Raw genomic sequence first — 23,815 nt, forward strand, 5'->3', positions numbered from 1 at the left:
CTGCGCATGCGCACGACGTGTTGAGCGCTTCTGCACATGCGCATGTGGCGATACCTGGAAAAATACTTTGGGTTTGCCGTGTTTGCATCCCAAAGTTCATGTTTCCAGAGGGATACGTAAGCAGAGGTACAACTGTACATTAACGTTTGCGGAAGGATATGTCTTCCTGTGGAATTTTTTCCAGGAATTTGGTGTACAGTGGTACCTCTGGTTGTGGACGGGATTCGTTCCAGAGGCCTGTTCACAACATGAAAAGAACGCAACCAGCAGCGGTGCATCTGCGCATGCGCAGGTTGCGATTCGCCACTTCCGCGCATGTGCGTGATGTCATTTTGCGCTTCTACGCATGCGCGAGAGGCGAAACCCGGAAGTAACCCCTTCTGGTACTTCCGGGTCACCGCGCGACGTAACCTGAAAGAACCTAACATGAAGCAGATGTAACATGAGGTATGGCTGTAGTTTTGTTTCACCTTCCCACCTGCAAATCTAGAACACTCCCTTTTTTTTTTTTGCCGATCTCCTTGGTGGCTCGTTTACGAAGGCACCCTGAAATTCTCCCTTTCTTCCTATCCGCCGGCCTTCTCTTCCCTTCCTCCTAAAGCGCGTCTTCCTCCCCTTTTCCCGCAGGGTCCGGAAAGTCTTATACCATGATGGGCACCGCTGACCAGCCTGGACTAATCCCTCGCCTGTGCAGCACGCTCTTCGAAAGGGCCCAGAAAGAGGAGAGCGAAGAGCAGAGCTTCAAAGTGGAGGTTTCCTACATGGAGATTTACAACGAGAAAGTCCGGGACCTGCTGGACCCAAAGGGGTAAGCGTGGCAGCAATCAAGGTGGCCAACAACCTATTGATCCAGGCGGTGAAAGCCTGCCTTTTCTCAAGGCATGCCTTCGGAGGGGCCAGCCGAACGAACGTGTATTTCTCTGAACAAAATGGACAGTTTTCGTTTAGTGGGGAGGGCCAGCCTCCGTAGCAGAGGGTGTGTGCTTTGCTTGAGAAATATCCTCAGCGTTTTTGGGTGGGGCTGCAGAGCCATGGGTGGGGCTGCAGGACTCCTGCAGAGTAGGGCTAAGCAATACAGTCATAGTTAAAGGTAAAGGGACTCCTGACCATTAGGTCCAGTCGTGACCCACTCTGGGGTTGCGGCGCTCATCTCGCTTTATTGGCCGAGGGAGCCAGCGGTTGTCCACAGACAGCTTCCGGGTCATGTGGCCAGCATGACAAAGCTGCTTCTGGCGAACCAGAGCAGCACATGGAAACGCCGTTTACCTTCCTGCCGGAGTGATACCTGTTTATCTACTTGCACTTTGATGTACTTTCAAACTGCTAGGTTGGCTGGAGCAGGGACCGAGCAACGGGAGCTTACCCCGTCGCAGGGATTCAAACCGCCGACCTTCTGATCGGCAAGTCCTAGGCTCTGTGGTTTAACCCACAGCGTCACCCGTGTCCCTAATACAGTCATACCTCAGGTTAAAAAACGGAACGGGTTACATCTGGGTTTCGCCGCTCGCGCATGCGCAGACACTCAAAATGATGTCATGCACATGCGCAGAAGTGGCGAATCGCGACCCACAGACACGGGTTGCATTCTGCTCAGGTTGTGAATGGGGCTCCAGAATGGATCCCGTTCGCAACCAGAGGCACCACTGCATTGGGTTTTCGACATTGTGATGTATCACCAGCCAAACATCGCAGTGTACTTATACAGTGGTACCTCGGAAGTCGAACTTCACATTGCGACTCAAATGGTTTGGCTCCCGAACGCCGCAAACCTGGAAGTGAGCGTTCTAGTTCGTGAACATTCTTTGGAACCCGAATGTCCGACGCAGGTTCCGTAGCTTCCTATTGGCTGCAGGAAGCCGCGCCTTGGTTTCTGAACGTTTTGGAAGTCAACCGGACTTCTGAAATGGATTCGACTTCCGAGGTACGACTGTATATCGCAATGTCTGAAATAAGGATGGAACTATTAATAATAATACCCCGCCCATCTGTCTGGGTTTCCCCAGCCACTCTGGGCGGCTCCCAACAGAATATGAAAAACACAATAAAACATCAAACATTAAAAACCTCCCTAAACAGGGCTGCCTTCAAATGTCTTTTATGTAGAGTCATTGACTGGCTTCACGGTTTCTCCCGCGTCCTGATTTTACATAGCACACAGACACACCATGATTTGCCGTATATTGCCAGGTCAAAACTATGAAATCAATATCGTGATACGGACTTGAAACTGGTTTTGGACGATATATCACTATATCTCCCAGCCTTACTGGAGAGCCTCTGCCGGCCATTGTAGACAATACTGAGATAGGTGGACTGGTGGTAGAAGACAGTTTCATGCATTCCTAGTACGTCTAGTCAGAACTGCAGTTAATGTGGCAATTCCATAACTGGGATCTCCCATGTTTCACTTTATTTTTCTTTTAAATTGCAGCTCCACTCCTCTCAAATCAGATTGAGACCATGCTGCTGGGAGAGAAGGGATTGACTTTACCTGTTTGGGCTGCCTGTTGCTGTTATTATTATAATTATTATTATTATTACTACTACTATTATAATTACCGTATTTTTCGCTCTATAAGACGCACCAGACCACAAGACGCACCTAGTTTTTGGAGGAGGAAAACAAGAAAAAAAATATTCTGAATCTCAGAAGCCAGAACAGCAAGAGGGATCGCTGCACAGTGAAAGCAGCAATCCCTCTTGCTGTTCTGGCTTGTGGGGTAGCTGCGCAGCCTGCATTCGCTCCATAAGACGCACACACATTCCCCCTTACTTTTTAGGAGGGAAAAAGTGAGTCTTATAGAGCAAAAAATACAGTATTTAAATATATTACCTGCCCTTCACCCTAAGGCGGGTTACAGCAATATAAAATACAGCCTTACAAACAGTTTTGAATAATTTAGAATTACGAAAACAATGCAGTCACGTCTAACAACAGCAACACACTGTAATAAATGCTCGTGCAATTGCTTATATTTGGAGTTTCAGTCTTTCTGCATCAGAGAACTTCATCTTTGGAGGGTCAAGGCTAAGTTGTGAAAGGAGCGGGAAGTCTAAATAGCCCCAGACGTATGTCCTTGGCAAATATCTCTTAACCTTCCCTCTTCCCAGCGCTCCCATGATAATTGTCGCCTTGCGTTAACTCGAATGCCTTTCAAACCTAAAGAAGTGTTAACAGTTATTTGCCTGTACTTCCCTGTTAGTGTGGAAAGGAATGCGCAGTTCTTATCTCTTCTATCTCTTTTTTAAAAAAGTTGTGTGGTTGCATTCCTACCCTCCACCAATTGCGGGAATCCGTTGGCAAAATGTGCCGTGACTTGGAGCACACTGGGCCTGATCTAAGCTGAGCATCCTTTGGTTTCAAGAGGAAGGGTTTAAGCACATGACTCAACTCTCCCGTTGGAAATCGGTAGCACTTAGCATCGGCTGCCTGGGTCGTGGGCCCAACATTTGCAAGGAGAGTAACACCTTATTCTCTGTGCTTGCTTTGGAAACAGGAGTCGACAGTCGTTGAAAGTCAGAGAGCACAGCGTTTACGGACCTTACGTGGATGGGCTTTCTAAACTGGCTGTTGCCTGTTACAAGGTAAAGAAATCTAATTGTTTCGTGGCAATAGCAGTCAAAGAAAATAACAATGGTGCAGTTGAGATGCGATGGTCCCAGTCCAGTAAACCGTGGTTTGCAGCTGTGAAAACAAGGTGCTGGACTTAGGTGGTGCTTTGGTTTTTTTGCAGAATCATTTTTACCGTTTTTCCAAATAATAATAATAATAATAATAATAATAATAATAATAATAATAATTTATACACCGCCCATCTGGCTGGGTTTCCCCAGCCACTCTGGGCAACATCCAACAGAATATTAAAATACAATAGTCTATTAAACATTAAAAGCTTCCCTGAACAGGGCTGCCTTCAGATGTCTTCTAAAAGTCTGGTAGTTCTTTTTCTCTTTGACATCTGGTTTTAATGAATCAGGCACAAATTAAAACAAATTAAATACCTATCCTGCCTCTGTGATTGGGATGCCTCCCCTTGGCACCAGCCGGGCTCCGCTTCAGGAAAACTTGAATATTTGCAAGTCTATTCCTTAATCATAGGTTGGTGTTCCGTATCGCCCACCTCTGGGTATACAAGCCCTGCCAGGATTAAGGATATGATATGCTCTCGCAGGCGTACACAGAGGTCTCGAACGCCTTCATTCCCCCAGTCTTCAAAAAAGTAAATAAAAAAATCTTGTAAAACCGGTTTAAGGAGCGAGTACACCGTTTGCAGAAATGTTAGCGATAGCCTGAAGCACTTAAAGAAAGTTTAGCATGCAAGGAAAGTGGCCTGGGCCTCTTGGCTGTGTTTGCAGCAGCCACACGTGGAGAACAAAAAGGAGACAAAGCCACAAACACAGGGAGCAGCCTTATGTTGAATCTGCCTGGTGCCGGCCCACTCATGAGGCAAGATGAGGCGACTGCCTCAGGCGGCAGGATACACAGGGGCAGCAGATCCAATCTCCAAGGACTGCATTACTTGCTTCTGCAGTGGCAGCGATGGCTGTGACGTTCTCTTTGGGGGCTGGATCTGCTCCCCGCCCCAAGCATCGCCTCTACGGTGGCCCGTTAGGGTCTCAGAGGCACTGCCGTTCTCCTCCCACCCTTGTTCCCGATGTAAATTTGAATTCCCTCCTTGTTCCTGTCGCCGATCTTCATTCACCTGCAATACCGTGTCCAGTTTTGTTTTTGTTTTCTTTCAAAAATTTTATTAGTTTTCACAATATTATAAACAAACAAACACACAAGACAAACAAACATAAATCATAGCCTTATTGAAAATTACACTTAATATCTTTGTTAAGTGACTTCCTCGCTTCCCCTTGGTTGAATTTCATTGCATGTCCTTTTAATGGTTTTCCAAATCCCAATTCTTATGAAATTTAACTTAAACATTAACATCCTTAAATCTTCACCTTATGGAATTAAACATATTAATTCATCACTTAACATAAATAAAATCCTAAGCCAATTAAGTATCTGCAAGCTATTTTCAGTTAATTTAACTTAACAAATTTAACTAGATAATCATTAATTTTTTTTCCACTCTTCCTGATACTCCTCCTCCTCCTGGTCGCGGACTCTTCCGGTTAGGTCGGCTAGCTCCGAAAAATCCATCATCTTCATCTGCCATTCTTCTGTTGTTGGTAATTCTTGGGTTTTCCACTTTTTAGTTAACAAAATACAAGCAACAGTTGTGGCATACAAAAATAATTTAACTTCTTTCTTGGGCAAATACCGTGCCCAGTTCTGGGCGCCACAATTTAAGAAGGATGTTGACAAGCTGGAAGTTGTGCAGAGGAGGGTGACTGAGATGATCAAGGGTCTGGAAGCCAAGCCTGATGAGGAACGGTCGAAGGAGCTGGGTATGTTTAGCCTGGAAAAGAGGAGGTATGAGAGCCATCTTCAAATATCTCAAGGGCTGTCCCATGGAAGATGGAGCAAGCTTATTTTCTTTGCTCGGGGGGTAGGACTTGAACTTGTAACTTGAATCCATTGGTTTGTGTACTAGCCTCCAGAGCAAGAGAAAACAAGCTTACTCCACCTTCTACGTGACAGCTCTTGAGATATTTGAAGATGGCTATCATAGACGGCAGAAAGTGAGGAGGAATTAAAGAACCTTTTAATGAGGGTGAAAGAGGAGAGCGCAAAATATGGTCTGAAGCTCAACATCAAAAAAACTAAGACCATGGCCACTGGGCCCATCACCTCCTGGAAAATAGAAGGGGAAGAAATGGAGGCAGTGAGAGATTTTACTTTCTTGGGCTCCATGATCACTGCAGATGGTGACAGCAGCCACGAAATCAAAAGACGCCTGCTTCTTGGGAGAAAAGCAATGACAAACCTAGACAGCATCTTAAAAAGCAGAGACATCACCTTGCCAACAAAGGTCCGTATAGTTCAAGCTATGGTTTTCCCAGTAGTGATGTATGGAAGTGAGAGCTGGACCATAAAGAAGGCTGATCGCCAAAGACTTGATGCTTTTGAATTCTGGTGCTGGAGGAGACACTTGAGAGTCCCATGGACTGCAAGAAGATCAAACCTCTCCATTCTGAAGGAAACCAGCCCTGAGTGCTCACTGGAAGGACAGATCCTGAAGCTGAGGCTCCAAGACTTTGACCCCCTCATGAGAAGAGAAGACTCCCTGGAAAAGACCCTGATATTGGGAAAGATGGAGGGCACAAGGAGAAGGGGACGACAGAGGACGAGATGGTGGGACAGTGTTCTCGAAGCTACCAGCATGAGTTTGACCCAACTGCGGGAGGCAGTGGAAGACAGGAGTGCCTGGCATGCTCTGGTCCAGGGGGTCACGAAGAGTCGGACACGACTAAACGACTAAACAACAACAACATCATAGTTCCTCTCAGTCTCCTCTTTCCCAGCCTGAACATACCCAGCTCCTTCGACCGTTCCTCATCAGGCTTGGAGGAAAGGGCTATGGATGGCTGCCGGCCACATTCTTTGTGCTCTGCTTCCATAGCTGGAGACAGCAATGGTTCCATGTAACAGTTTCTGGAAACCCCAGGGGTGAGAGGGCTCTTGCGTTCAGATCCTGATTGCATCCAGTCAACTGCTGTGAGAGCAAGACGCCACTGGACTGATCCAGCACGCTCCCCCCCTGTTCTTATGTTGGACAGATGCACAGTGCCTTTCCTTCACCACTGAGAAGTGGGGGACTCCCAGATCGCAGAGCCAGGACTCCAGGCTTACTCTGGAGGAAAGGGGTGTGCCTTGCATAGTTGGAAATGAAGCCCTGAGCAGAACGATACGATACGATAATCTTTATTGTCATTGTCCCATACAGAACAACGAAACTGAAAAAATCTACATCAGACATTCGAAAAACCAACAAGCCAGCTATCCCAGCCTAGTTAACCCCCTAAAAACTCTGATATCCCATAATTAAATACAATATATTCCCATAGAGACAACCTCAAAAGGTAAAGGGACCCCTGACGATTAGGTCCAGTCGTGGCCGACTCTGGGGTTGCGTTGCTCATCTCGCTTTATTGGCCGAGGGAGCCAGCGTACAGCTTCCGGGTCATGTGACCAGCATGACTAAGCCACTTCTGGCGAACCAGAGCAGCACACAGAAACGCTGTTTACCTTCCCGCTGGAGCGGTACCTATTTATCTACTTGCACTTTGACGTGCTTTTGAACTGCTAGGTGGGCAGGAGCAGGGACCGAGCAACGGGAGCTCACCCTGTCGTGGGGATTTGAACCGCTGACCTTCTGATCGGCAAGTCCTAGGCTCTGTGGTTTAACCCACAACGCCACCCGCGTCCATAATAATAATAATAATAATAATAATAATAATAATAATAATAATTTTTTTACTGTTTATACCTCACCCATCTGGCCAAGTTTCCCCAGCCACTCTGTGCGGCTTCCAATCGAGTGTTAAAAACAATACAAGCCAGCTTTCCCAGCCTGGTTAACCCCCTAAAAACTCTGGTACCCCATAATTAAATACAATATACTCCCATAGAGACTACCTTACACTGCGTTTAAAACCAAAATTGCATTTGGATAGAAACTGTTTCTCAGAACGGAATCAACCCAGCAGCTCTCGCGATGGGTTAATTTGGGGGGGTTTATCTTCCGAGCTCGAAGCTTGTTTAATTTCGAGGCCGGATTGTTCTGTGCGGCCAGAATGTTTCCTTTGCTCTGAATTAATGTTTTGTTACCCAGCCGACTTGTCAAAATAAGGGAAGGAATGTGAGTTGTGTACAGCTCCCTTGAAACGGCATCTCTCCGCAAGAGTTCATGGATAGCACGAGATGTACGTTGTTTTGCTAATTCTTACAGCAGTCCTGAAAGAGAGTTATATTTTGATGTTATCGCAGATGGGCAACATGAAGGCTCAGGAACGACCATAGCCGGATTTTGGTTTTTGTTGTTGTTTGTTTTTCACTTAATTTATTTATTATTAATGTTGCAATACATATATGAAATCTTTACATATTGATACATATACATTATATTCGCAAATTCACATTTTCACATTTCATTATGTGCCAACATTTATCCATTTCTTTCTTCTTGCCCTGTGACTTCCTTGTTATTATTTTGTAACTTTATTATTGAGATTGTAATTTTGTATCTTAATACTTAAACACCCAATCTTATATATCTGCTTAGCTTAGTTTAACTTAGTTTAACTTAACTTAACTTTGTGAAATCAGTCTATACATACCAATAAACTCCAGTTGGAGCATCTTTTGGTCATGTTTTCATCTACACATTTCCATTCCTGTTTGAGATTTTGATTAGATTGCGTTCTAATTGTTGCCGTCGTTTTTGCTAATTTAATCATTTCAAAAAAATTATTGTGCCAATCTCTCAATGTTGGCACTTCTTCTGATTTCCAATTTTTTGCAGTCAATAACCTTGCGGCAGCTGTTGCATATAAAAAGCTTCTCTTTTGGGATGTCATTTGTTATAATTCCTAAAAGGAATGTTTCTGGCTTCTTGCCAATTGTTGTTTTAAGCATAGTCAGTGTCAGGGAACTGCCATCAGAGCCAAGAGTGGAGGTAAGGCTCCCCAACGATGCAGGAGAAGGGACCAGCAGGGAGAGGGAGAACACTTCCTTTGGGGAAGGAAATCGGCGTGACACCAGGAAGAAAGGGGAGCAGGGAAGGACTTCGGAGAGATGGCTCCAAGACTCTTCCACAGAGACCAGCGGGGAGAGCCCAGGACCTCCGCTGGCCACGCCCACTCTGCGCAGAAGACTTCCGCGCAGGGAGGCTAGGCGTAGACTTGGCGTCAAGGAGCTTTTATGTTGGAAGAAGTTCAGGAAACGCCCACTGACGGATTCTGCCAGTGACTGACACAGCCACGGAGAAAGGGCTGTCCAGCCAGGGAAAGGTTTAGCCAGACAACGTTGCCTAGAGCAGCAGCCCCCTTACGCACGAGCAACCCCAATTCCCTTTACAGTCAGATTTTGAACTAGGGGTTTTCCAGCCCTAGACGGCACATGTCGTTTACCCTTCACAGAGCTACAGTTCCCAGCACCCTCAAACTACAGTTCCCAGGATTCTTTTGGGGGAAGCTGTGTGCTTTGAAAAGTAGAGACGTCACCTTGCCGACAAAGGTCCATATAGTAAAAGCTATGGTGCATCCCAGTAGTGATGTATGGAAGTGAGAGCTGGACCATCAAGAAGGCTGATCGACGAAGAATTGATGCTTTTGAATTATGGTGCTGGAGGAGACTCTTGAGAGTCCCATGGACTGCAAGAAGATCAAACCTATCCATTCTGAAGGAAATCAGCCCTGAGTGCTCACTGGAAGGACAGATCCTGAAGCTGAGGCTCCAATACTTTGGCCACCTCATGAGAAGAGAAGACTCCCTGGAAAAGACCCTGATGTTGGGAAAGATGGAGGGCACAAGGAGAAGGGGACGACAGACGACGAGATGGTTGGATAGTGTTCTCGAAGCTACCAGCATGAGTTTCATCAAGCTGCGGGAGGAGTAGAAGACAGAAGTGCCTGGTGTGCTCTGGTCCAGGGGGTCACGAAGAATCAGACACGACTAAATGACTAAACAACAAGTGTGCTTTGAATATCTGGTGCAAACAGAGCCCCATTCCTTTCGCCTCCTCTGCGGTAGGCCATCTCCCGGGATGCAGGCATTGTAGGGGCTGGACTAGATGAAACTTGGGGTCCCTTCCAGCTCTCTGATCCTAGGATTCCGTGATAAGCCTAGCCCTCTTTTTCCTGCATGTATTGAGGAAAGAGCTCTTTCCACGAAGCGCCAGCGTGCTGTGTTAGCTGCTTCAAGAATGCTTCCATTTAAAAAAAAAAGGGGGGGGAATAAATAATTAAAATGAACATTAAATAAATGGATTTTAAAAAGGAACAGCCCTGTATCTGAGATAGCAAGGGAGAGGAGGAGCTGAGGGCAGCCTTCTCCACGATCAGCTGAGAGCTGCCTCATCTTCTGCTTCCATTTTCAGGTTTATTTTTGTAACGTTACGCAACATTTTCATGCTTGGATAACCAGCTCTTGTGCTCATGAGCGGCTCAGAAGCCTATTTCGGCATTAAGTGGCGTATAAATTAATTAATTAGCAGTTTGGCGTTCTTTCTGTATCACTTCACTCGGCTGTATCTAAGAAGTGTGCAGTAAAATCAGTGCATAAAATACAGAATTGGCAAAAATGCGCATCGCAGACACTGATTACCCGTGGTACTCGGAGTATGTTGGGGGTGGTATTTGAGTTCAGTAAATACAGGGGGGGTTCACCTCAACTTGCACCCCCCAACATGTGTGCAATATATTTTCACTGTGATTCACTTTAGGGACATGGAATCAAGAATGCTGAAATTACCGTATTTTTCCGTGTATTAGACGTGGGTTTTTTTGACTCAAAAATCATGTCAAAAAATGGGGGTCGTCCTATACATGGGTAATGGGGGGGAGTTCAACTTCCCCCCGCCCATGCCTCTGTGGGAGGCGCATGCTCTAGGAAACATTTTGTGTAGGGGAAGCCACCAGCCAGGTGGTTGGCGGCCCGCGCTCTACGGAGCTTCCCGCCCACAGTGGCGTGGGGGGAGCGGCTGCCCACTTTGTCAACCCCCAGCAGGGCGCTGCTGGGGTGATGGCGTGCGTGCAATTCCCCCTAAAAAAACTCAACAACTTTGGGCCATCTCCCCTCATTTTCTTTAAATTTAGTCCCCCTTTGGGGGGCATCTTATACATGGGGGTGTCTTATATACAGAAAAATACGGTAGTTGCCCTGTCAGCCTTGATAGTTCAATAGGTTAGAGCAGGGTCAGCAACCTTTTTCATCAAGGGGCCGGTCCACCGTCCCTCAGACCATGTGGTGGGCCGGACTATATTTTGAAAATAAAAATAAAAATTAACGAATTCCTATGCCCCACAAATAACCCAGAGATGCATTTTAAATAAAAGGAAACATATATAAATAAAAGGAAACTCATATAAAAACACGCTGATTCCCGGACCGTCCGCAGGCCAGATTTAGAAGGCGTTTGGGCCGCATCTGGCCCACGGCCCTTAGGTTGCCTGCCCCTGGGTTATAGCATCTTGCTGATAATGCCAAGGTTGCAGGTTCGATCTCCTTATGGGATGGCTGCATACAGTGGTACCTTGGTTCTCAAACTTAATCCGTTCCGGAAGTCCGTTCCAAAACCAAGGCACGCTTTCCCATAGAAAGTAATGCAAAATGGATTAATCCGTTCCAGACTTTTAAAAACAACCCCTAAAACAGCAATTTAACATGAATTTTACTATCTAACGGGACCGTTGATCCATAAAATGAAAGCCGTGAACAGTGTACTTCAGTCACACAGTCAATCATTCAGTAGCTGAACTGGGTTCCACACAGTTGCAAAAACGAAACAAAAAAGAGCCGCAAAAACAAAAACGCAAAATAAATAGCAAAAACAGACAGACCTCAGCGTAATGCTCAAAACGGAAGCATAACACTCAAAACAGAGCATGTTCGGCTTCCCAAAAACGTTCGCAAACCAGAACACTTACTTCTGGGTTTGTAATGTTTGTATTCCAAGTTTTCTGAGTACCAAGGGGTTTAAGAACCAAGGTACTACTGTACTGTAGGAGAGTTGGCTTAGACCATGGGTAGGCAAACTAAGGCCGGATCCGGCCCAATCGCCTTCTAAATGCCGCCCACGGACGGTCTGGGAATCAGCGTGTTTTTACATGAGAAGAATGTGTCCTTTTATTTAAAATGCATCTCTGGGTTATTTGTGGGGCATAGGAATTTGTTCAATTTTTTTCCTTCCAAAATATAGTCCGGCCCCCCACAAGGTCTGAGGGAAAGTGGACCGGCCCCCTGCTGAAAAAGTTTGCTGACCCCTGACTTAGACGATCCTCGGGATATCTTCTAACTCTCCATGAACCTTTTGGATGGGAATGGACATAAATCTAAATGGCTTTTCTTTCTCTAATGAAAACGGCAGTTGTGCACCTGGTGCTGCTCTCTGCTTTCAGTTGGAGCACAAACTGCCTACTTGGTCCTGACCCACCCACAGAAACCCAGTGATTTAATGGAGAGATCCCAAGCACCGGTTTGCAGTGAGGATCAGGCAGCTACCTCTGTGTGAAGTGTGAAGCCACGCTCAAATTTAGGAAGTTCTCCCTGATGTGTTCGCGCCGCGCCTGCCTTCCTGCAGATCCTCACTGCGCTTGCATTTCAATCTGTCTTTGGGTTTTTTTAAAATACGTTTTTATTGATTTTAGCATACAAATTATAGAACATACCGCACAGATTATTACAAATACAATCTTATTGGACTTCCATCAGCACATCTGATGATCCTCCATCTTACACCCTTCTTAAACATTACTTAATTTTGTATTGTCTTTACCTTTCTTAACCTATGCTCTCCCCCTTATCATTTTAACAATACTTCCCATAATACTCCTCACAGAACTTCTTGCAAACCTACAAACGTCTATTTTACTCCAGTCTTTGGCAAATTTCTGGTCACGTCGGTTTCGGATCCTTCCTGTTAGTTTGTCTAATTCTGCATAGTCCATTAACTTCATCCTCCATTCTTCTTTCGTCGGCAACTCTTCTTGCTTCCATTTTTGGGCCATTAATATTCTAGCTGCTGTTACTGCATATAAAAACAACTTGCATTCTTTTCTAGTTATATCACTTCCCACCATTCCCAATAAAAATGCTTCTGGTTTCTTTATAAATGTATATCTCAACATCTTTTTCAATTCATCATATATCATCTCCCAGAAGCTTTTCACCTTTTTACATTCCCAACAATCTGTCTTTTGTTTAGGACATAGAGTCTCTGATGTCCGAAGGCAATAAATCTCGGACGGTCGCCGCCACCAACATGAACGAAGAGAGCAGCCGATCCCATGCCGTCTTCAAGATTATCCTCACGCACACATTGTACGATGCAAAGTCGGGGGTGAGTTCTCGAATTACCGTATTTTTTGCTCTATAAGGGGAAATGTGATTGCGTCTTATGGAGCAAATGCAGGCTGCACAGCTATCACAGAAGCCAGAACAGTAAGAGGGATCGCTGTGCAGTGATCCCTCTTATTGTTCTGGCTTCTGAGATTCAGAATATTTTTTTAATTGTTTTCCTCCTCCAAAAACTAGGTGCATCTTATGGTCTGGTGTGTCTTATAGAGCGAAAAATGCAGTATGCACTTCTGGTCTCTTCTGAAGATTGGCACCCCACATACTGTAGATAGAGGTCTTTACAGTTTCTGGGGCAAACGAAAGTTGAAGCCCAAAATATCTGAAGGGCACCAGCTTGGGGAAAGTGGAACTGGTGTGCTCGCTTTATCCTAAGTCAAGAAACCGCATGTTATGCTCTCAGTTTAACTGGCTTTTGCACACAAACAGGGGGTTAGCATACAACACAGAGTATACGAATGCTGTGTTGTGGTTAGAGCAGCTTTTCTCAACCTTGGGTCCTCAGCTGTTATTGGACTACAGCTCCCATCATCCATAGCTAGCAGGAGCAGTGGTCATGGATGATGGGAGTTGTAGTCCAACAACATCTGGGGACCCAAGGCTGAGAAACACTGGCTTAGAGTGCCAGACTAGGACCTGGGAGACCAGGGTTCTAATTTCCAGTCAACTGAGATGTTCATTTTGGGGGGGCTGCTGCCCCCTGGTTCCACAAACGCATCCTCAGGGCCCCCTAGCCTATAAAAAGCATCTTTCAAAATAGAGGTTTGTGTAACCCACTAAGGAGGATAATAATGTTAATGTCTATATTTTTAACGTATAGAATAAGAGAACAAGAAGAACATGCGTTTAAGGAAGACTGGAAAATGTATTCGTATTGTTTATTGTTATATTTGATTGTTAATTCAAACTTAATTCTATTGTGTTTTATGTTCGCTTAGTACGGTATGAGAATCTGGTCTGGGACCATAATAAATTTTATTTCATTTCATGGGAAATAATTGTGTACAGCTGAAAACGCTGGCAGCATTAAGATAAATTCAACAGTGTAAATAAGTTTTGATGGATGCAGTAATGGAATATTGAATGGTATAGTTTTTGTAAAATATGCAGGGATTTATGATATGTAAAATGAACCACGGAAAGAGAAGGGAAGTCATTGATATCTTAAGGATGTAAAATGAGTATTTTAAATTGTAATGCAAAAAAATTATATATATATGTGTGTGTGTGTGTGTGTGTGTGTATAAATGTATATGTATATGTGTATACATAGACACGTTAAAATTCAATGCAGTGACATTAATTGTATGTCTATTCAAAATTGAATCAAAATGATGTCATTTATCTAATTAAACAAAACATGCGAACTTGATTCCCTCCAGCCTTGCCTCTTAGCACCCCGTCCCCCGATAATCCCACCTCTCCCTTTGGAAGCCCCTGACCTACCATACTTTTCTGTGTATAAGACTACTTTTTGTACTCTAAAATAATGTTGAAAAACAGGGGTCATCTTTCCCCTTTTCACCCTTTTTCATAAATTTGACTCCCCAAAAGTAGGGGTCGTGTAATACACGGGGGCATGTTATCCACGGAAAAATATGGTCGCTGCTTCTGCAATTGAGCAGTTTGCATAATGTCAAATAAATAAATGCACTATCCCTTTGGCACCGCAGTTTTCTTCCCCTCCAACCGTTTCCCGAAGCATCCTCCCTTGTCTTCTTCCACCGAAAGCGGAGGTGCCCTGAACCGTGTCGCTTGGGCCCGAGTTCAGGAGCTGCGTTTTCGGGCTAACTCCCCGCTCTTTGTTCTGCAGACGTCTGGCGAGAAGGTGGGCAAGCTGAGCCTGGTTGACCTGGCGGGCAGCGAAAGAGCCACCAAGACTGGGGCTGCGGGTGACCGGCTGAAAGAAGGAAGCAACATCAACAAGTAAAATCTTGGGTTCATTGGGCGCTGAATACTTTAAAGGGATGAATCATGGCAAGGGGTTTGCGTGACCCAGCGCATTCCGTTATTCCATGAGAATAGCAGGAAGAGACGAAAGGACGTAGCAGGATCAGGGCGCTTGATCTCACAGGAGCAGCAGTGCCCGTCTTTGACACCTGAATTAGGGTAGTTAGAACGGGTCTCTGGGCTGAATTTATTTTGCTTTTGTGGATGGCAGGTGTGTGTGGTGGAGACATACATTGCGTGAAGAAATCCTTAACTTTTCCTTTTTTAAAAACTTAAATAGTTTTTATTAGTTTTCAATAACAAAAGTCCAATATAAGCCTTATTATATCCATACCGAATTACAATACCAGTTCAAATGCCAATCAGTCATATAGCCAATTACACAATTTAGGTGCCCACTCCCCGTGTGCTAGATTCCAAGGTTTAATAGTTCCCTTTCATCCCGCTTCCAAAATATTATTCAATCCAATTGCAATCCAATCTTGACACAGCTACAATATTTTTAACTTCAATTTGTGTTGACACATTTAATAATTTAGGGTGCGCAAGTGAAGTTCTCTTTTCTTCTTCCTGTGTTTTTTATTTTATTTTAACCGTATTGCTCCATATTGTCCTTGGCAAATACAGTGGTACCTTAGTTTAAGAATGGCTTGGTTTATGAACATCTTTTTATTTATTTTTATTTTTTTTTATAATAATTTTTTATTGGTTTTACAACATATATTAACACACAAAAACTAACAACTCACAACACAACACATTAACAAACAAACATATAAACACGTATAATTTCATAACCTTTTTTTTCTTAAACCTTATTTCGACGACTTCCCCATACCTCCCTTTTCTGCATCCCTGTTTTGAACTTTTTCAACAACCCCTAATTTCAATTACTTATGATTCAATTTCTTTGATCCTTTTTCTCTTACCCAATCATTTATCGCTGCAATTCTGTTTTACATTACCCATGACATTTTAGCACTCATTAATCTTACAATAGTTCTTAAGATAAACTTTAAATTTCTTCCAATCTTTATGAACATCTTGGATTAAGAACTCTGCAAACCCGGAAGTAGTTGTTTTGGTTTGTGAACTTTGCCTTGGAAGCAGAACATGTTCCGCTTCCTGTTGAGTGTGTTCCATTTATAAATTGAGTCCCCCGCTGCTATGGGAAAGCACGCCTGCTATGGTTTAAGAACGCTTTGGTTTAAGAACGGACTTCCGGAACGGATTAAGTTCATAAACCAAGGTACCACTGTATTATGTCTGTTTTGGTTATTCCTAATCCCATCATAAGGGATGCGGGTGGCGCTGTGGGTTAAACCACTGAGCCTTTGGCTTGCCGATCAGAAGGTCAGCGGTTCGAATCCCCATGACGGGGTGAGCTCCCATTGCTTGGTCCCTGCTCCTGCCAACCTAGCAGTTCGAAAGCGCGTCAAAGTTCAAGTAGAGAAATAGGTACCGCTCCAGTGGGAAGGTAAACGGCGTTTCTGTGCGCTACTCTGGTTCGCCAGAAGCGGCTTAGTCCTGCTGGCCACATGACCCGGAAGCTGTACGCTGGCTCCCTCGGCCAATAAAGCGAGATGAGCACCACAAACCCAGAGTCGGCCACGACTGGACCTACTGGTCAGGGGTCCATTTACCTTTACTAGTGCTGCATGGGAGAGGTTTGTTGCTAAAAGCAAGATTCCAGTTATGTGAAGCTCATATGTTGCCGTTTGACTAGGTCAGATGCTGCTAAGCTTTGGAAGTTGTCCTCCAGATGATGCTACATGTGATTTCAAAATGTTTTCTCCCCCATGCAGGTCTCTCACGACTCTCGGGTTGGTCATTTCTGCCCTCGCGGATCAGGCCGCCGGGAAAAATAAGAACAAGTTTGTCCCGTACCGCGACTCGGTGCTCACCTGGCTCCTCAAAGTAAGTCAAACGGTCATTTGGCGTTTCAGGTGAGAGAGGTGAGAAGTCTCAGCCTTAAATCACAGGAGACAACAATGGTGACCAGCTTGGATGACTTTAAAAGAGGATGAGAGAAAGGGAGGAGAGGGCTATCGATGGCTACTAGCTCTGCAGCGATGTCTCTGAACCCCAACTGCTGGAAAACACAGGAGAGGAGAGTGAAATTGTGCTCAGATCCTGTTTGCTGGCTTCCCAAAGGCCTCTGATTGGCCCCAGCCCCATCTGACAAATGGGGAAAAAAAGCCAATGCAATTCTGGGCTGCATCAATAGGAGTATAGCATCTAGATCAAGGGAAGTAATAGTGCCACTGTATTCTGCTCTGGTCAGACCTCACCTGGAGTACTGTGTCCAGTTCTGGGCACCACAGTTCAAGAAGGACACTGACAAACTGGAACGTGTCCAGAGGAGGGCAACCAAAATGGTCAAAGGCCTGGAAACGATGCCTTATGAGGAACGGCTAAGGGAGCTGGGCATGTTTAGCCTGGAGAAGAGGAGGTTAAGGGGTGATATGATAGCCATGTTCAAATATATAAAAGGATGTCACATAGAGGAGGGAGAAAGGTTGTTTTCTGCTGCTCCAGAGAAGCGGACACGGAGCAATGGATCCAAACTACAAGAAAGAAGATTCCACCTAAACATTAGGAAGAACTTCCTGACAGTAAGAGCTGTTCGACAGTGGAATTTGCTGCCAAGGAGTGTGGTGGAGTCTCCTTCTTTGGAGGTCTTTAAGCAGAGGCTTGACAACCCTATGTCAGGAGTGCTCTGATGGTGTTTCCTGCTTGGCAGGGGGTTGGACTCGATGGCCCTTGTGGTCTCTTCCAACTCTATGATTCTATGATTCTATGACAAGCTCTTTTTACATTGGTATGTTTCTTATCATTCAGTTCCCATTCCTCTCACCCTCCTTCTCAGTGCTTCTGCTTGTCAGGTCAGAAGATGTGGCTGTTTTAGAGCCATTTTTTTAAAAAAATGGAAAAGCCTGTTGGAAAAAAGGCGGGATGCATCTCCCTGTACGAATCCGCCCAGGTCCTCAGGTGTCAGCAATATCGAAAGCAACACGATGGCCAGAAACAATTGCAGTATAGAAAACTTTATGAAATAATGCAAAACATCAAAACTATCAGACTGAAGTCCCTGAAAGTCCTTGAATCTTTCTTTCGAAGTGATATAATGTACATGAGAATGAAAAATAGTCTGGAACAGTACTCATGCGATTATATCAGGTGAGCAGCTTCTCTAGGTCCAATCGACATCTGAACCAAACCTGGTAGTGACACAAGACAGAGCCTTTTTTGTGGCCGCCCCCTTACTGTGGAATTCCCTCCCAAGAGAGGCCAGACTGGCTCCCTCCTTGTTATCCTTCTGCTGGTAGGCTAAGACCTTCCTGTTCAGGAAATTAAGATGCAGGTGATGCTGATCACTGGGCTGTTGTCAGGGCAAACTGTACTTTAGCTGCTGGTTCTGAACGTGTTTCCTAATGTATTTCAATTATTCCATCCTGTTTGCTTTTATTTATTTTTTGCTTTGAGTTTTATAATGGTGTTTTTAAATGCTGTAAGCTGCCTTGCATCCCGACTTGGTGGGATATAAAGGCATTAAAAATAATAACAAGAACAAAAACTTGCAAGTCACAAACTTCAGGCAGCAGCAGCCTCTCTGGTTCTGTGAGCTGTTGGTTCACTTTTCCCCAGAGGCAGAGCTTTATACGTTCTCTTGCTTTTGTTTTTTTTATTGTGTTTTTTTTTTAATTAAAAAAAATTGCATTGTGAAATATGCTCCAAAGGTGGGTTTCCCCAGCCATTCTGGGCGGCTTCCAACAGAACACTAAAATACAATAACCTACTAAACATTAAAAGCTTCCCTAAACAGGGCTGCCTTCAGATGGCTTCTAAAAGTCTGGTAGTTGTTTTTCTCTTTGACATCTGGTGGGAGGGCATTCCACAGGGCGGGTGCCACCACCGAGAAGGCTCTCTATCTTGTTCCCTGCAACCTCACTTCTCGCAGTGAGGGAACTGCCAGAAGGCCCTCGGCGCTGGACCTCAGTGTCCGGGCAGAACGATGGGAGTGGAGACACTCCTTCAGGGATACTGAGCTGAGGCCGTTTAGGTGCTTTCAAGGTCAGCACCAACACTTTGAATTGTGCTCGGAAACGTACTGAGTGAGTGAGGATTTGAACCCTGGTCTCCCAGGTCCTTGTCCAACACTCTAACCCCTGCACCACACCGATGCTTCGTAGGAAGAAGTTCACAAAAGAAATAAATAGTAGTATCTCTGGTCTCCCTTTTTTGTGGCTTCCCATTTTGGTTTGTTCGTAGTCAATAGGCAGGCTGGTTCTGAGTCTGTTTACTTATATCAGTACCCAGACACACACACACACACCATTTTATTTTCATAATGAGTTTTTAACCTTGCGTAACCCAAATTTACATCATGTCATCACTGCTGACTTCAGAGATTAGCCCTTTGCTTCCAGTCTGCAAGAGGGAGGCAGTCATGAAACACGTACGAAATGCAGGTCAAAGGGGGAAGGGTTGGATGAGGCCGTGCAAAATGCCACAGATACAGGGTGCCTCCATGTTCCGGGAAAGACGTCTGGCTCGACGGCTGCTGTTGCAAAAGTATAACTGCACTAGGCAGGAGTTTGAACAGAATGTTGGCAAGGGCTCAGTGAAGCTGCCTGATTGTCGTTGTTGTTTAGTTGTTTAGTTGTGTCCGACTCTTCTTGGCCCCATGGACCAGAGCACGCCAGGCACTCCTGTCTTCCACTGCCTCCCGCAGTTTGGTCAAACTCATGTTCGTAGCTTCGAGAACACTATTCCACCATCTCATCCTCTGTCGTCCCCTTCTCCTTGTGCCCTCCATCTTTCCCAACATCAGGGTCTTTTCCAGGGAGTCTTCTCTTCTCATGAGGTGGCCAAAGTCTTGGAGCCTCAGCTTCACGATCTGTCCTTACAGTGAGCACTCAGGGCTGATTTCCTTAAGAATGGAGAGGTTTGATCTTCTTGCAGTCCATGGGACTCTCAAGAGTTTCCTCCAGCACCATAATTCAAAAGCATCAAACAGGGCTACCTTCAGATAAATCCATTTAATCCACATAAATACAATGTTTTCTTTCTTTCTTTCTTTTTTACCCAGGCACTGGTTTTATGTGGCGGACGGGAGGGAGAAAAACACGCACCCCTCTTGATTCCTCAGTTCCTTTCGCTTCTTGCCAGTGTTTTGGTGCCAGCACATACCTGGCCGGCTTAGTCATGTTGCACAATTATTCAGTTCTGTACCTGCCTCAAGTATTTCATTAGCTTTGATTGTTTACCCCCTGTTTAGAGGTGAAATCTTGGGCAACTTTCTCGGGTGGAGGGGCTTAGAGTCATAGCTCTCCCTTTTGCCTACCCTTCCCCCTCTTCTCCTGATTCGAAATACCCTCTGCTTGCTGCAGAACTACAGCTTCCGGGGTTTTATTGGTTAAAAGCTAAACAAAACCTGATTTGTAGCCCGTTGCATGTCTCCCAAGAAGGCTCCAGGGCAGCTTAAATTGAGCAGGGCCTTCCGAGTAGTGGCACTCAGGTTACGGGAAACTCGGAGAACTAGCTACTCTTGATACAGTTTTCAGGGAAATGAGGAAGACCCTTTTAAAATTTTCCTTCAAGTTGGCCTTGGGGTGGTGGTGTGGATAATAATAATAATATTTTTTATTTATACCCTGGTCTCATGAGACAGAGCGTTCCACCAGGCTGGAGCCAGTGTTGAGAAGGCCCTGGCTCTGGTTGAAGCCAATCTAACTTCCTTAGGGCCTGGGACCACTTGGGTGTTGCTATTTATGGACCTTAAGGTCCTCCGTGGGGCAGACCGGGAGAAGCGGTCCCGTAGGTACAAGGGTCCTAGGCCGTATAGGGTTTTAAAGGTCAAAACCAGCACCTTAAATCTGACCCTGTACTCCACCGGGATGATGCTTGTGGGAAGGTTTTAAAAAAACTGGATGGCTTGGAGGTTAGTAGCCTTTGATAGCCCTCTCCTCCTCCGTGGATCTGTTCAATCCACTTTCAAATTCATCCCAGTCCGTTGGCTTTCACTGTCTCCTGTGGCAGGGAGTTCCACAGTCCAACTATTTGCTGCATGAATAAGTCCTTTTCTTTGTGGGGCTACCTTTGAAGGTGGCCCGGAAACTGCAATTAATCCAGAATGCGGCAGCTAGACTGGGGGAGGCCACTGGGACCACATAACACCGGTCCTGAGAGATCTGCATTGGCTCCCAGTACGTTTCCGAGCACAATTCAAAGCGTTGGTGCTGACCTTTAAAGCCCTAAACGGCCTCTGCCGTGTATACCTGAAGGAGCGTCTCCACCCCCATTGTTCTGCCCAGTCACTAAGATTCAGCGCCGAGGGCCTTCTGGCAGTTCCCTCATTGCGAGAAGTGAGGTCACAGGGAACCAGGCAGAGGGCCTTCTCGGTGGTGGCGCCCGCCCTGTGGAACGCCCTCCCATCGGTTGTCAAGGAAATAAGCAGCTATCTTATTTTTAAAAGACATCTGAAGACAGCCCTGTGTAGGGAAGTTTTTAATATTTCGTGCTGTATTGTTTTTAACACTCGATTGGAAGCCGCGCAGAGTGACTGGGGAAACTCAGCCAGATGGGCGGGGTATAAATAATAAATTATTATTATAAATTATTATTTGTTCTGAATCTTTGGCTTCCCTGGAAGTCCACGAGTTATTACAGTGCTATGAAAGAGGGAGGGGAAAAGACCCGTACCAGATTTTGCAAATTTCCTGCACGCCTTGCGTAGAGAAAAGCTGCGGCTATGAGCCCTTTCCACTCCATCTCTATCCCTTCCTCCAAGCAGACAGAGCTACCTCCTTTTTCCCGCCCCCATCCCCTTGGGCCTAGATTGGGCCGATAAGTCACTTGCCTCAGGTCCGAACCTGCGTTTTCCCACATCCGAACCAGCCGTTCTCACCGCTGCCCCCCTGGATTTAATGAGGGTGGTTATGGAAAGCTTAAATTCAGCAAAACAATTAGGAGTGGTAGGGATGGGGGGGGAGGGGGGAGGCAGAGATAAAAACAATGTTAATGATGCCCAGTGGCGACGCGTGACCTAGATTTCACAGGCAAAGTGTGCAGATCCCTCAGCCTTTTCCCTGCACCTTGTTTTGGCTGCGATTGCTCTCCACCGCAACCCAACATCGCCGGTGTGCAGCTCCCTTCCAAAGCACGCCAGGCGAGAGGGAGGATTTTTTAAAAAACCAATTTTTTTTTATTGATTTTCCACCTTTATGACAAATGTCACATATAAAACCCACAAAGGAAAACACATTACAGTACTAAAAGAAAAAAGAAAGAAAAATATAAACACTTATTACTTCTAAAACCCATTTTAACTTTCATCGTGAATTTTCATTGTATCACCTTGTAACAGTTCTCCAAAATCATCTTTCTAATAAAATTAACTCCTTTGATTTACTATCTTCTTCTCTTTTCTTATTTGTCTAAATCCATAATACTTTACAACTCATTCTTATTCTAATCGATACGATACAATATCTTTATTGTCATTGTCCCATACAGAACAATGAAATTGAAAAATCTACATAAGACATTCAAAAACTCCTAAAATCTCTGAAACCCCATTTTAAAATACCATATACTATAGAGACTCCTTATGCTGCGTTTAGAACCAGAATTGCAAATCCTAAGCCTATTTGAGACTTTCAAGTGACTTCTAATTATCTTATATTACAATATTTAGCTAGATAATCTTTAAATTTCTTCCAATCTTCTTGGTGTTCCTCCTCTTTCTGATTGCGGATTCTTCCAGTCAGGTTAGCCAGCTCCAAAAAGTCCAACATGGCGAGAGGGAGGATTGCTCAGTCGTGGGGAACATGCTTTACTTGCAGAAGGCTCTGGGTTCAAGTCTGCCCACGTACCCTTCCAGCATCTCCCGTTAGAAGCAAAGCCCTTTCTCTTGCTCAGATCCTGGAGGGCAGCCATCAGCCAGAAAGATCAGTACAGTGGTACCTTGGTACTCAAATTTAATCTGTTCCGGAAGTCCGTTCTAAAACCAAAGCATTCCAAAACCAAGGCGTGCTTTCCCATAGAAAGTAATGCAAAAAGGATTCATCCGTTCCAGACTTTTAAAGACAACCCCTAAAACAGCAATTTAACATGAATTTTGCTATCTAACGAGACCATTAATCTTTCAGAAAACCAGAAGTTTTAAGGATATTCATTACAAAACAAATTAAACGCTAAAATGCACATCAAACGTAAATGTCCCGGTAGGCCGGCTTAAACAAAAGCGTTTTCGGCAGAGGCGGAAAATAGCACAGCAAAGGCAGTTGCCTGATATCAATTGGCAGGGAGTTCCAAAGTGCAGATGCTGGACTTTCTTGAACAAGGCTGCTCTTTTGTTCTAAGGTTGAAAACCACAAGCTATTTGCCAACATGGGTGGATATAGAAATTGGCTGCTCTTCAGCCGACATAATGGGACACGGGTGGCGCTGTGAGTTAAACCACAGAGCCTAGGACTTGCCAATCAGAAGGTTGGTGGTTCGAATCCCCGCAACGGGGTGAGCTCCCGTTGCTCGGTCCCAGCTCCTGCCAACCTAGCAGTTTGAAAGCACGTCAAAGTGCAAGTAGATAAGTAGGTACCGCTCCAGCGGGAAGGTAAACGGCGCTTCTGTGCGCTGCTCTGGTTTGCCAGAAGCTTAGTTGGCCACATGACCCGGAAGCCGTATGCCGGCTCCCTCGGCCAATAAAGTGGGATGAGCACCGCAACCCCAGAGACGTCCATGACTGGACCTAATGGTCAGGGGCCCCTTTACCTTTACCAGCCGACATAGGTATTTGGGGGGTTTACTTGTGTGTAGCAAAACGTGTGTCTAGTGCAGCGGAGGGCGGGTTGCTTCTGCAAGAAATCTGTTCCCTCTGTTGTCCAAAGT

The 23,815-nt window shown here is 45.2% G+C and overlaps 1 protein-coding gene across 7 annotated transcripts in view; it reads left to right on the forward strand.

Moving 5' to 3' along the window:
* Positions 1 to 23,815, forward strand: part of KIF13B (kinesin family member 13B) — a 196,976-nt gene that overhangs the window by 64,627 nt on the left and 108,534 nt on the right. For all 7 annotated transcript variants that reach the window (XR_014545790.1, XR_014545791.1, XR_014545792.1 and 4 more), the window contains 5 exons: positions 628 to 808; positions 3,498 to 3,585; positions 12,825 to 12,959; positions 14,787 to 14,899; positions 16,729 to 16,840. Coding sequence is in view for 3 of the 7 variants with exons in the window: in XM_083604747.1 (XP_083460873.1) it covers positions 628 to 808; positions 3,498 to 3,585; positions 12,825 to 12,959; positions 14,787 to 14,899; positions 16,729 to 16,840 (629 nt within the window). In the remaining 4 variants the exon portion in view is untranslated. The remainder of the gene's footprint in view (positions 1 to 627; positions 809 to 3,497; positions 3,586 to 12,824; positions 12,960 to 14,786; positions 14,900 to 16,728; positions 16,841 to 23,815) is intronic.

This window comes from Podarcis filfolensis (genome assembly GCF_964270895.1).
Source record: "Podarcis filfolensis genome assembly, chromosome: 3".
NCBI classification, from domain to species: Eukaryota; Metazoa; Chordata; class Lepidosauria; order Squamata; family Lacertidae; genus Podarcis; species Podarcis filfolensis.